The sequence below is a fragment of the Scyliorhinus canicula genome, chromosome 7, assembly GCF_902713615.1.
Source record: "Scyliorhinus canicula chromosome 7, sScyCan1.1, whole genome shotgun sequence".
In the NCBI taxonomy this organism is placed as follows: domain Eukaryota; kingdom Metazoa; phylum Chordata; class Chondrichthyes; order Carcharhiniformes; family Scyliorhinidae; genus Scyliorhinus; species Scyliorhinus canicula.
Genome location: NC_052152.1, coordinates 6858814 through 6871960, shown reverse-complemented (window position 1 = coordinate 6871960; position 13147 = coordinate 6858814). Strand labels below are relative to the sequence as shown.

General features: G+C 49.8%; 1 protein-coding gene across 18 annotated transcripts in view; it reads left to right on the top strand.

Annotated features, from left to right (window-relative positions):
- The window catches only part of robo2 (roundabout, axon guidance receptor, homolog 2 (Drosophila)), a 1648725-nt gene that overhangs the window by 1590889 nt on the left and 44689 nt on the right, over nt 1-13147 (top strand). For 13 of the 18 annotated variants that reach the window (XM_038801330.1, XM_038801331.1, XM_038801324.1 and 10 more), the window contains 3 exons: nt 97-216; nt 5730-5886; nt 12638-12898. In XM_038801330.1, coding sequence (XP_038657258.1) covers nt 97-216; nt 5730-5886; nt 12638-12898 — 538 coding nt within the window. The remainder of the gene's footprint in view (nt 1-96; nt 217-5729; nt 5887-12637; nt 12899-13147) is intronic. The other 5 variants (XM_038801333.1, XM_038801329.1, XM_038801332.1 and 2 more) reach the window with 1 other exon arrangement.

Here is a 13147-nt window from a genome sequence, read left to right as displayed (position 1 = left end):
CTCCGCAGCATCCGCATTAACGGCATGTTCGTGCATGTGCTTGTGCTATGAGCTAAACACCTGATGCCACTGTGACTTTTACCCTTTGACCTTTAGCCCTGCTTTTCATCCCTGACTACCGATTGGCTGAGGGATTGTCTAACAGAATGCCTCACAACCATTCTGAGGACTTCAGCACCTCCAGTTCCCATAACAGCTCGGAAAGAAGTCTCTCAGGTTTGTCCTCAAAACTAACACCATATACCCTGCGCCCCATCGTAAACGGGTTTGGCAGCGATACACTGAGCATGTTTCAAGGTATGACAAAACTATTCCTTCTTCACTATCCTGATGTTGTCCAAGAGGCACGGCCTCCGAGTAGATGTTACACTGAAGGGATTGAAGTCCTTTTCTTTGAGCAAATCCAAGATGCAGAAGGCGGCCCAGCTTGTAACCACCTCTGAACATCCCAGACCACTCTCTGCAAAATTCACTGTTTAAACAAAGTGCTGACCTCAGAATGTTTTAAACTAATTTCTGAAAAGCAGAAAGAGTGATTTTTAAAAAATCTCGTAAGTGTCAGAATTCACAGGGGATTGGAGACATGTCTGGTGGAGTGAGAAACATGCTTCTGAGATTGTGTATACGGGACATGGTATCACAAGCATAGGCGAGAGGGAGTTTCAATCATTTTCCAAACCTGCCTTCGGATTTTCAATGGGACAGTGTTGAGGGAGCTTTGCTCTGTATCTAACCGCGTGCTGTACCTCTCCTGGGAGTGTTTGGTGGGGACAGTGCAGAGAGAGCTTTACTCTGTATCTAACCCTGTGCTGTACCTGTCCTGGGAGTGTTTGATGGGGACAGTGTAGAGGGAGCTTTACTCTGTATCTAACCCCGTGTTGTACCTGTCCTGGGAGTGTTTGGTGGGGACAGTGCAGAGGGAGCTTTACTCCGTATCTAACCCCGTGCTGTACCTGTCCTGGGAGTCTTTGATGGGAACAGTGCAGAGGGAGCTTTACTCTGTATCTAAACCCGTGCTGTACATGTCCTGGGAGTGTTTGGTGGGGACAGTGCAGAGGGAGCTTTACTCTGTATCTAACCCCGTGCTGTACCTGTCCTGGGAGTGATTGATGGGGACAATGTAGAGGAAGCTTTACTCTGTATCTAACCCCGTGCTGTACATGTCCTGAGAGTGTTTGGTGGGGACAGTGCAGAGGGAGCTTTACTCTGTATCTAACCCCTTGCTGTACCCGTCCTGGGAGTGTTTGATGGGACAGTATAGAGGAAGCTTTACTCTGTATCTAACCCCGTGCTGTACATGTCCTGGGAGTGTTTGATGGGTGATGTACCATCAATTGTACGCGAGGCGAGTGATTTACCAAAGTCTGGCTTTAATTGACTAGAACACAGCTCTGCGATCGTCTACAATGGAAAGGGACGATCGTCAGGCATCTGACCATTTATACCTCATTAATAGAGGCGTGGTTAACTCAGCCTCTCGGCCAATCGGTCGAGAGGCACATGACCGACCAGGGCCAATGGTAAGCCGACGTTCTGGCCCAATGGCAGACGAGTATGCAGATCATATCACCACAATGGGTACAGTGTAGAGGGAGCTTTACTCTGCATGCAATGTATGTTTTACCTTGCCTGGGTGTGCTTATGGGATAGCATAGATGGAGCTTTACTCTGCATGCATTGTGTTTTTTAGCTGCACTAGGATTAGTTGGAGCGAGCGCCTGGTATCTAAATAACAATATGCAATATCCTCCACTCTCTGGAAGAGAAAAAGATAGCGTGCAACATTCTGTGACACGTGCCACTATTTATCATATAAATTACTTGCTGTGCGCAAACAGCAAATTCTTTCCAATTCCTGACACTTACAAAGACATCATTCCAGTGTGGCGATTCCGACTCTGCACCCCACCCACCCACCCCCGAACTGACTGTCTTCCTTCAGTGAGTAGAAGTGACACAGGACAGTTTCCCTGATTGACTCTCGCACAGAGACCATTCCCCATTTTCCTGTCGGCTTCTCCTGCCGAACATCTCAATCTGTTCACTCGACAATCGAAATACCCCAGAGAATATTGGAAACACTCTGACAGCATCTGGAGGGAAAGGAAACAAACAAGTTAATGTTTCAGACGGGTCAATTTGTCAAAACCGGTCTTGCCTGAAACACCAACCTACCTCTGCCTCCACAGATGCTCTTTGACTGGCTGAGCGCTTCAGACATTTTCTGTCTATTCATTTTCAGCTTTCCACAGTTTGCAGTATTTTCGGTCCCCCCCCCCCCCCCTCAACTCTCAATTGACACCCAGCCTCAATAGCTTTTTGGGAGAGGGCTTTCCAGATTTCCACTTCTCTTTGTATGACAAGACCCTTCCTAAAATCACGCTGGATCCAACTTTAATGTTATGGTCCCTTGTTCCACACTCCCTATAACAGAGGAAATAGTTCCCCTCACTCTTTCCCCCAATGAATCCTTTGATCAACTTAAAACATCTCAATGAGGTCAGCCCTTGATCTTCTGACCTCTGGCACATACCTGTCTACCTTGATGGTTTCCATCCATTAGTCTCATTGCTGATTGTCTCTTATGCTGATTGTCTCTGAAACAGCAGGGGCTGTTTAGCGAAGGGCTAAATCGCTGGCCTTGAAAGCAGACCAAGGCAGGCCAGCAGCACGGTTCAATTCCCGTATCAGCCTCCCTGAACAGGCGGCGGAATGTGGTGACTAGGGGCTTTTCACAGTAACTTCATTTGAAGCCTACTTGTGACAATGAGCGATTTTCATTTCATTATGCGCCATTTTCATGTCCTCTTGGTCGACCTTCTCTCTCCCATCCACTGTGAACTGCAGCCCATTCAAGTCTCTGTTGCCCGTATCCTAATTCACACCAGCTCCGTTTCGCCCATCAACCCCTATGTACACTGACCCGACATTGGTTCCTGAGCAAGCAATTGCAAAGGTTATAAAATTCTCATCCTCATTTTCAAATTCCTCTTGGCCTCACCCCTCCCTACCTCTGTAATCTTCTCCTGCCCCACGGCCCTCCGAGATATCAGCCCTCCTCACATTCCAGCCTCGGGTGCTGCCCGGATTTCGATCACTCCATAATTGCCGGTCATGCCCCGGCTGACCAAACCGTAAGCCCCGGAATTCTCTCCAGTAAACATCTCTGCAACTCTCTCGCTGCTTCAAACCAATAAATCTCCTCATGTGACACAATCTGATTTAGTCTGACAGTGCTCCTGTCAAACACCTCAGGATGATTTACTGTGATAAATGTTCCCAAGCTCCTCCTGTGGCTACTTCACTATCTCCTTCCCACTTACTCCTCCCCCGTACCGTTCACGCCACTGACTTGGTCCTTACCCCAGTCTCCTCACCTCCGGCCCTGGTAAAAAATCTCCTTGATTCTTTCCCTCGTCCACCAACTCTTAACTCTTCTGCGTTAACACTTTCTCTGTCACAACAGCTGAGCTGTTGATCTCTTTCCTCATCAGTGTTGGCCTAAATCCTTCGCTATGTCTCACCTCGGCCATTCCTGTCACACAGCCCTCACCTTCGCAATCTCGAATTAGAAAGTTATGGGATGCCTGTTGTGTCATTGGTGGGATTGGCCTGAGCATGTTGAGTCACTAATAAATCCAATAGGAAAAACAGGAGAAATGTCCTTATCCAGAGAATGATGATAATATGGAGCTACTTTAACGTGTGACAGTCTTCGGCATAGACAGCCTGCGACTTCACCGTTATTCAAGGCAGGGAAGGACAAACCTTTCCTCTGCAGCTAACCACCTCCTCAAGCCCTCTTTCCTCTGCTTCTCCACCCTCAGGTCCAACCTCAAGAGCTCATTGGTTGTCTTTGTGTCGCCTTGGCCAAGATTAGCAATGTCGCTGTCTTGACCTCCTTTTGGCCATGTCCTTCCATCACACAGAGGTTACCCTTCACTTCACCTTGCCCATTTTCTGACTCATCTCCTGGGCAAAACTCACCTCATAATATTTGATCTACTCTTCACTCCACTCCAGGCCAATCATCGATCCTTCGACCGATAAGCTGCTGGTTCCCTCTCTTCCATTATCAGTTGTAGCGATGAAACAGGCGCCCACAAATTCAGCTAACTGGAAGAAAATCTTTTCTTCTATTTCTTGAGTTCTGTTTGAAATAGAAAGGAATATTGTGGTATTCATATCAAACAGCACAAAGTGAAATGACCATGTTGAAGAAACAGTCACCACAGTGTGAAATAGAGATTCTCTTTGGCTCAAATGACATTCAGAGAAGGTTGGCCTCTTTTCCCTGTAGTTTAATTCATTCTGTCCTATTTGACAGGGAGCAAGTGCATGTTCTGGCCATTCCCCCTCTCCTCATGGTGTTGACAATCTCTGGGTTATTGCTCCACAGCACTCCCTCCCTTCCACTTCTTCCCTCGCCCTCTGCGTCAAGTGATTCAAGTGGGCAATTAGAAAGATTGGAACTTGGCCTAACATGCTCCTCCAGTTGCTTAACTCACCCGGTACTCACCGATCTTCTCCCCAGACTGGGTGCGGAACCCATGGGTGGGACTTTAAGGCCACATCGCGCCGGGGTGGGGCTGTAAAACACGACGAACCGTTCGAATCTCCATTGACTTTGGAGGGGATGGAAGATGTTGCTGGTGGGATGGGCCATAAATTGCATCCCATGGAATTTTATCCCAATCTGAGCCAGGACCTTGAGAAGTGGAGGAGCCAGGAGGAGGAACCAAGAAAAATAACAAGGATATTGAGGGGAATAAAAGCATGTTGCAGGAAAAACATCAAACTGAACAAGCTGGGGTCAGGAAAAGAGGAGATTGAGGGTGGCCTGATTGAGGTCTTTCATAGGCTGACCTGATAGTGGTCTTCAAGGGTGTAGCCTGATAGAGGTCTTCAAGAAGGTGACCTGATCGAGGTCTTCAAGAGGCTGACCTAATAGAGGTCTTCAAGAGGGTGACCTGATAGAGGTCTTCAAGAGGGTGACCTGATAGAGGTCTTCAAGGGGGTGACCTGATAGAGGTCTTCAAGGGGGTGACCTGATAGAGGTCTTCAAGAGGATGACCTAATAGAGGTCTTCAAGAGGGTGACCTGATAGAGGTCTTCAAGGGGGTAGCCTGATAGAGGTCTTCAAGGGGGTAGCCTGATAGAGGTCTTCAAGAAGGTGACTTGATCGAGGTCTTCAAGAGGCTGACCTAATAGAGGTCTTCAAGGGGGTGACCTGATAGAGGTCTTCAAGGGGGTGACCTGATAGAGGTCTTCAAGGGGGTGACCTGATAGAGGTCTTCAAGAGGGCGAACGAGTGGCCTAGAGAAGATGGTTTCACTTGTGAGATCAGAAGTAGGAGTCACTACAGTAAGTCAGTCACTCAGAAATCCAATAGGAGTTCGGGTGAACCTTTATCACCCAGAGAGTGATGAGAATGTGGAATTCACAAAGAGCGGTTGAGGTGAAGAGTATAGATTAGCATCAGGGGAAACTGGATAAGCACATGAGAGCGAGAAAGGATTGGAAAGATAGGTTGACGGATTTAGGCAAAGCAGGATGGGAGGATGCTTGTGTTGATCACAAAGTGGTCTGTTTCTGCACAGCAAATCATTGATAAAAATACCAATCAGTCGTGCTGGAGTGCGGGCCACTCCTCTTGCTACTGACCTGAGAAGTGCCTTCACTGTTTCATTTCACTGGTGTGTGACAAAATGTCTCGTGACCCTCTGCAGGTGGCAAAAGTGGGAAAAAGAAGAAAAACAAAAGCAGCGTTAAGCCACATAAGAACGCAGGATCCAACTGGTCCAATGTGCCTCTGCCCCCTCCGCCAGTGCAGCCGCTACCCGGGACAGAGATCGACCACTACATCATGGACCACCACGAAAACGGGTAAGATCTTCCTTTCTCAACATTTCTCCCCTCCGGCTGCCTCGTATCCTGTTTTTATTTCAGATTTCCAGGATCCGCAGTATTTTGCTTTCTATATGTTTTGCTGGTTGTTTGGAGGTGTAGAAAAAGAATGAACTTGCATTTGTGTGGCTTCTTACACAACCCCAAGGTGTGCCGCTAAAGCTAATGAAGTGTGGCTGCTGTCGTAATGTAGGAAACGCAGAAGCCAAATTGCGCAGAGGAAGCTCCCATGAACAGCCATCAGATAGCAACCAGCTAATTTTAGTAATGTGGATCGAGCGATAAATATTGGCCAAGAGAGAAGATTGGAGAAGGATGGTCAAGACCTTGTTTGAGTTCAGCTCACTGGATGTGGGCATCGTTGGCAAGCCAGCCCGTATTGCCCAACCCTAGTTGTCCTTGAGAAGGTGGTGGTGAGCTGCCTTCTGGTGGTCCTGTGGTGTAGGCACATTCACAGTGCTGTTATGGATAATGTTCCAGGCCCAGTGACGGAAAAGGAACGGTGATCTATTTCCAAGTCAGGGTGGTGAGTGACTTGGAGGGGAACCTCCAGGTTGTGGGGTTCCCAGGTATCTGCTGCTCTTATCCTTCTAGATGGTAGTGGTTGTGGGTTTGGAAGATGCTGCCTAAGGAACCTTGGTGAGTTCCTGCAGTGCATCTTGTGGATGGTACACACGGCTGCCACGGTTTGTCGGTGAAGGAATCATTGAATGTTTGTGGAAGAGGTGCTAATCAAGTGGGCTACTTTTTCCTCGATGCCAGTGAGCGTCTTCAGTGTTGTTGGAACTGCACTCATCCAGGAGAATATTCCATCACACTCCTAACTTGGGCCTTGTAAGTGGTGGACAGGCTTTAGAGAGTCAGAAAGTGAGCTACTCGTCACAGGGTTCCTAACCTCTGACCTGTTCTTGTAACCACGGTTTATATGGTTAGTCCAGTTCAGTTTCTGGTCAATGGTAACCCCCAGGATGTTGATAGTGGGGGATTCAGTGATGGTAGTGCCATTGAATGTAACTTGCTACTGGTCAGCCCAAGTCTAGATATTGTCCAGGTCTTGCTGCATTTGGACATGGACTGTTTGATGGGGACAGTGTAGAGGAAGCTTTACTCAGTATCTAACCCCTGTAAGCTGACCATCTCGGGTAGAATCAGGCCAACATTACAAATCAGAGAGTTAGCATAGAAATGGCCCCATACACTAATCTCATGTTTGTCGAGTGCCAGCAACTCTTACAAGATATCAGTCCAATCCAATACATTCCCGACCGAAGAGGACAATGACACCATGATCTTGCGCTGGAGTTAGTAAAGTTTTGCAAAGTCTGTGGGCCAAGTTTATCAGCAAATCGGTGCAATCTGCCCTACTAGCGGTTTTGTGTGTGTCTGTGAGTAGCTTCAAGTCCCTGCAGTGTAATGTGTTCTTTATGTAACCGTGATAAATTATATTAGTTGCCCTGGCAACTCCGGTATTAAGAAGGCTAATGCAATCAGTAGGATTGGCAGAGAATGCCCGCTGGACTGACCACGTTTCCCAAGTCAAATCCTCAGCCTGCTTGTCCTTTCCCGTTTCCACATCTTTTTAAAAAATAAATTTAGAGTACCCAATTCACTTTTTCCAATTAAGGGGCAAGTTAGCGTGGCCAATCCACCTCCCCTGCACATCTTTGGGTTGTGGGGGTGAGACCCACGCAGGCACGGGGAGAATGTGCAAACTCCACACGGACAGTGACCCAGAGCCGGGATCGAACCTGGGACCTCGGCGCTGTGAGGCTGCAGGGCTAACCCACTACTGCGCCACCATGCCACCCTCCAGTTACCACATCTTAGACGTCTCTGCCCGCTGACCACACTGAGTCCCGTACAACCCAGGGTAACTCATTCACCGTCCCTTTGCCTTCCCCCCTTCAAAAAACAACAACAAACAAGTTAATGACACCGGGCAGGATTGCAAATTCTTTCCTTTGCAATTAAGTGAATTAGAGACCTCTTTATTTCCCATTGATGTGAGTGGAATCCTTTGGTTGGGTCTCACCAGGATTCCAAATGCCCTAAGAACAGAAATAAGGATATGTTTCTGAACTCTGCTGACTAGAGCCCAGGATAAATGACTCCCGTCTGCCTCTGTTTTCTCTCCTTCCTGCATTTACACTCCGCAAGGTGAGGACTATTTGTGTGGAAAGGTTGGGATTTGAGTCAGTGGAATTGCCTGGGAGAATGGCAGGGAGCTCCATGGCATACAGAGTGATTGGTGTGTGAATCAACTCAGCCAGTTGTGGTGAGGGAGAAGTTTGCCTTGCACTTCGAATTGTCACAAGTTGCTGGACAATTTAGGCACGGTGGATATCACTGTCGCTTCACAGCGCCAGGGTCCCAGCTTCCCAGCTTGGGTCACTGTCTGTGTGGGGTCTGCACGTTCTCCCAGTGTCTGTGTGGGTTTTCTCCGGGTGCTCCGGCTTCCTCCCACAAGTCGCGAAAGATGTGCTGTTGGTGAATTGGACATTCTGAATTCTCCCTCAGTGTACCCGAACAGGCACCGGAATGTGGTGACTAGAGGCTTTTCACTTCACTGCAGTGTCAATGTAAGCCTGCTTGTGACAATAAAGACTATTATTATTATTCTAATCCTCTCTCAGATGCCCTATTGCCCTACAATAGGGGCTGGTTTAGCTCACCAGGCTAAATCGCTGGCTTTTAAAGCAGACCAAGCAGGCCAGAAGCACGGTTCGATTCCCGTACCAGCCTCCCCGGACAGGCGCCGGAATGTGGCGACTAGGGGCTTTTCACAGTAACTTCATTGACGTCTACTCGTGACAATAAGCGATTTTCATTTTTCATTTCAATGTAGAATCCATAGAATCGTAACAATGCAGAAGGGGGTCATTCAGCCGATCGGGTCCGCACCGACCCTCTGAAAGAGCATTCTACCTGGGCCCATTCCCCCTCCCTATCCCCATAACCCCACCTAACCTTCACATCGCTGGACACTAAGGGGCAATTTATCATGGCCAATCCATGTAACCTGCACATCTTTGGACTGCGGGAGGAAACCGGAGCACCTGGAGGAAACCCACGCAGTCACCCAAGGCTGGAATTGATCCCGGCGCTGTGCGGCAACAGTGCTGACCACCATGCCATACGGTATATTGGGTGGTCATCATCTTATACTTCCAGCGATAAACATGAAAAACTAAAAAAAATGAAAATCGCTTATTGTCACGAGTAGGCTTCAATGAAGTTACTGTGAAAAGCCCCTAGTCGCCACATTCCAGTGCCTGTCCGGGGAGGCTGGTACGGGATCCAACTGATGTGAGTTGAAGGGTGAGTAAAATGGCCTGACCAATGGGACGCACTGCGTAATACCCCACTCCAGCCTCACTCGCCGTCAGGGAGATTGTCTGTTCTGCTCAGATCTGTCAGTGAGCATCCCTGGAGGCGGGAGAGTTAGTTTTCCGTTGGGAGTTTTGCACCGAGGTCAGAGACGTAGACAGGATCACTTCCAAGTCACCTCACCATCATTATCAGTCGAGGCCTGGGGTATGCGAGCAGGGAAGATGTGATGGAAATGTACGAGACACGAGTTTGACTGCAGCTGGAATCTGAAGACAGTGCTGGTCACTGCATTACAGGAAGGATGTGATCGCACTTGAGCGAGTGCAGGGATTCTCGAGGATGTTTCCAGGAATGGAGAATTTGAGCTGTGAGGAAAGACTGAATAGGCTGGCGTTATTTATTTTAGCAATAAACACAGAAGGTGCTGGTAAAACTCAGCACCTGTGGAGAGAGAAAAACAGAGTTAACTTTGCGAGTCCAGAATGTCTCTTCTTCGATGTGAATCGGGCTTTCCTTCAGAGCAGGCGAAAGGGAGATTTCATTGAGCTGTATTAAATGATGAAGGATGGAGACAGAGTGGATAGGAGGGACCCATTTCACTTCAGTGGAGATTAACAACCGGTGGGGTGTAGACTTAAAGCCACTGGCGGAAGGATTTGAAGGGAGTTGAGGAGCACTTTTCAAACAGAAGGGGAAGTTGGTGCCTGAAAGTGTCATGGAGGCAGAAATCCTCGTGGCCTTTAAAAACAACTTGAATAAGCTCGAACTTGGCCCTTCGGCCCTGCAAGCCTGCACCGACCATGCTGCCCGTTGAAACTAAAATCTTCTACACTTCCGGGGTCCGTATCCCTCTATTCCCATCCTATTCATGTATTTGTCAAGATTCCCCTTAAACGTCACTATCATCCCTGCTTCCACCACCTCCTCTGGCAGCGAGTTCCAGGCACCCACTACCCTCTGTGTAAAAAACGTGCCTCGCACATCTCCTCTAAACCTTGCCCCTCGCACCTTAAACCTATGCCGACTAGTAATTGACCCCTCTACCCTGGGAAAAAGTCTCTGACTATCCACTCTGTCTATGCTCCTCAGAATTTTGTAGACCTCTATCAGGAGGCTATGAATCTCGAGCTGGAAGCTGGGAATAGGCTGGATCACTCTTTCCTTTTTTTTAGCCAAACCAGACACGATGGGCTGAATGGTCTCACCCCATGCTGTACATTTCTACCATTCTGTGATCCCTATGAAAACTCTCCGGTTGCCTCACAGGAAGTGAGTTGGGGTATTGAAATTAAGACCCGTGTACAAAATCAAGGAGAACGGGAGCACAGGATCAAAACTAATCAGTTAAAAGTTGACCCGGATGTCGTGCTTCATCTCAAAGGGGACAGAAATACAAAGGGGAGGGGTTATATTACAGCTGTACGGTACTCGGGTGAAAAATCTCCAGCCGAGGCCAGGCTGACACACAACCCGGGATTATCCCTCGAACACAAAGAAGCCGCAGTTGCTGGGTGCAGCGCTGGCTTTGCACCCCGGGGTCCCTCGGGAACGCCGGTCCGCGTCTGAGTTACACAAGTCCGGTCAGTGAGTCCCCACCCGCTCAATACAGAAACCCGTACTCCGCGAACCCCTCGGGGAGATCAATCGATGATTCCCCCCCCCCCCCCCCCCCCCCCCCCCCCGCCTTGTAGTCTTTGTGACACCATAACATCAGATGAGGCCCCGCTTGGAATATCAGGGGCGGGATTCTCCCAATGGGGGACTAAGTGCCGACGCCGGAGTGAAAACCGGAGTGTTTCACTCCGGCGTCGGAGGCCGCTCCTCGCCCCCTATTCTCCCACCCCTGGGGGGCTAGGAGCGGTGCCGCGTCATTTATGCATGCCGGGCCTTGGCCGCCGCGTAAAAGCGGCGCCGCGTAAATGATGTCACCCGCACATGCGCAGGTCGGCCGGCACCAACCCGCAAATGCGCGGTTGCCGTCCTCCCCGCAGGCGCCCCGCAAGAAATGTCGGAGTGATCTTGCGGGGCGGCGGAGGAAAGGAGTGCATCTTTCAGAGAGGCCGGCCCGCCGATCAGTGGGCACCGATCGCGGGCCAGACCCCTTTTGAGCGTCCCCCCGGTGCTCGATTCCCCCCTCCCCCCGCCCCCCACAGGCCGCCCCCGCAGCGTTCGCGCGCTGTTCACGCCAGCAGCGACCAAGTGTGGTCGGCGCCGGCATGAACACATCGTAATGAGCAGGCCGCTCGGCCCATCTGGGCCGGAGAATCGCCACTCGCCCGTTACCACGGGCGAGCGCCGATTCTCCAAGCGGCCAGCCATAAATCTCGGCGCCCCGGTTTGGGGGGGGGATGGGTGTGTGAATCACGTGCGGGTGCCGGGGCGGCGTGGCGGGACTCGCCCGGCGCCCCCGCGATTCTCCCACCCGGCGTGTGGGGGGGGAGAATTGCGCCCCACATGTGGGACTAGTTGGACAGATCTTTCAAAGAGCTGGCACAGACGCAATGGGCCAAATGGCCTCCTTCAGTGCCGTGTGATTTCATGACCTGTTTTTCTACTGAAGAAAGTCTCTGCCGTGAGCATGTGAAAGACCTCGAGGGTCTCGGCTGCTTCGCAATGAAAATAAAAATCACTCGGTAATCGAGTAAAAACCTCAGAATCTGATGATTCTCACTTCCAATTAATCAATTATCCAAAGCGTATTTGTGTTTAACCGTCAAAAAGCTGCTTAATATTTGGGACGTGTGAGGGTTTAGGCCTGGTTCATTCCGATAATGCTGCAATTATATTCCATCCTGCAATACCACCGCCTCAGCTCCGCGCACAGTTCAGTGAAGTAGGATTTAACAGCTTGTGAATTTTAATCACTTTCACATTCAACAAGACCAGAGCTGAAGTGTTAAATCGAAAAACAGAATACCGCGGATGCTGGAAATCAGAAATAGAAGCTGAGAATGTTATGACACTTGCAAACTGGGCGACAAACCGGCAAATTGATTTCAATGTCAGCATGTGCGAAATGCTGAGCTTGAATAGGAAGTATAGGAACCTGCGTACTCCTTGGAAAGTCAGAGTCTAGGTAAGGGTTAGAAGTACAATGTAATCTGGGAGTACAGAAGTCCAAATCACTGAAAATAGTGACACAGATTAATAAGGCCCTGAAGACACTTCTCAATACCTACCTCTTTGACCAAGGTTCCAACCATCTTTGCTAATGCCTGCCAGCTTAGGTGGGTCAGTGCCACATGTTGTTTGATAAACCTCGTATGGCGTGTCTTGGGGAGGTTTTGCTACATTACGGGTGCTGCATAAATGCAGGTTGTTGCTGTCGTTGGCACCTTTGGTACTGATTGTTCACTTTCTCCACCCCACTCCCTCCCCCTTGCCCCATGTCGATCCGCAGCTATGACAGCGATGGCTGGTGCCCGCCGCCCCCCGTGAAGAGCTACCTGCACCAGGGCATGGAGGATGAGCTGGAGGAAGAAGACGACCGGGTGCCGACCCCCCCAGTCCGCGGGGTGGCCTCCTCGCCCGCCATCTCCTTTGGTCAGCAGTCCACGGCCACCCTCACCCCCTCTCCCCGCGAGGAGATGCAGCCCATGCTCCAAGCCCACCTGGATGAGATAAGCAGGGCCTACCACTTCGACATATCGAGGCAAGCATGGTAAGTTCTGGAACATTCCGGAGAGAACATTCGCGGAAAAGGCATTGAAGTGTGAGGTGATGCATTTTTGTAGAAGGGGTTGGGAGAGGCAACACAGAGTTCTAAAGAGTGGGCAGGGGTAGAGGGTCCCGGGATTCGGTGCCTAGATCTTTGAAAGTGGCAGGACATGTTGAGAGAGTGATTGGCAAAGAAAATGGATGACTTCATAAATAGCGGCGTTGAGTACAAAAGCAGGGACGTTATTCTGAA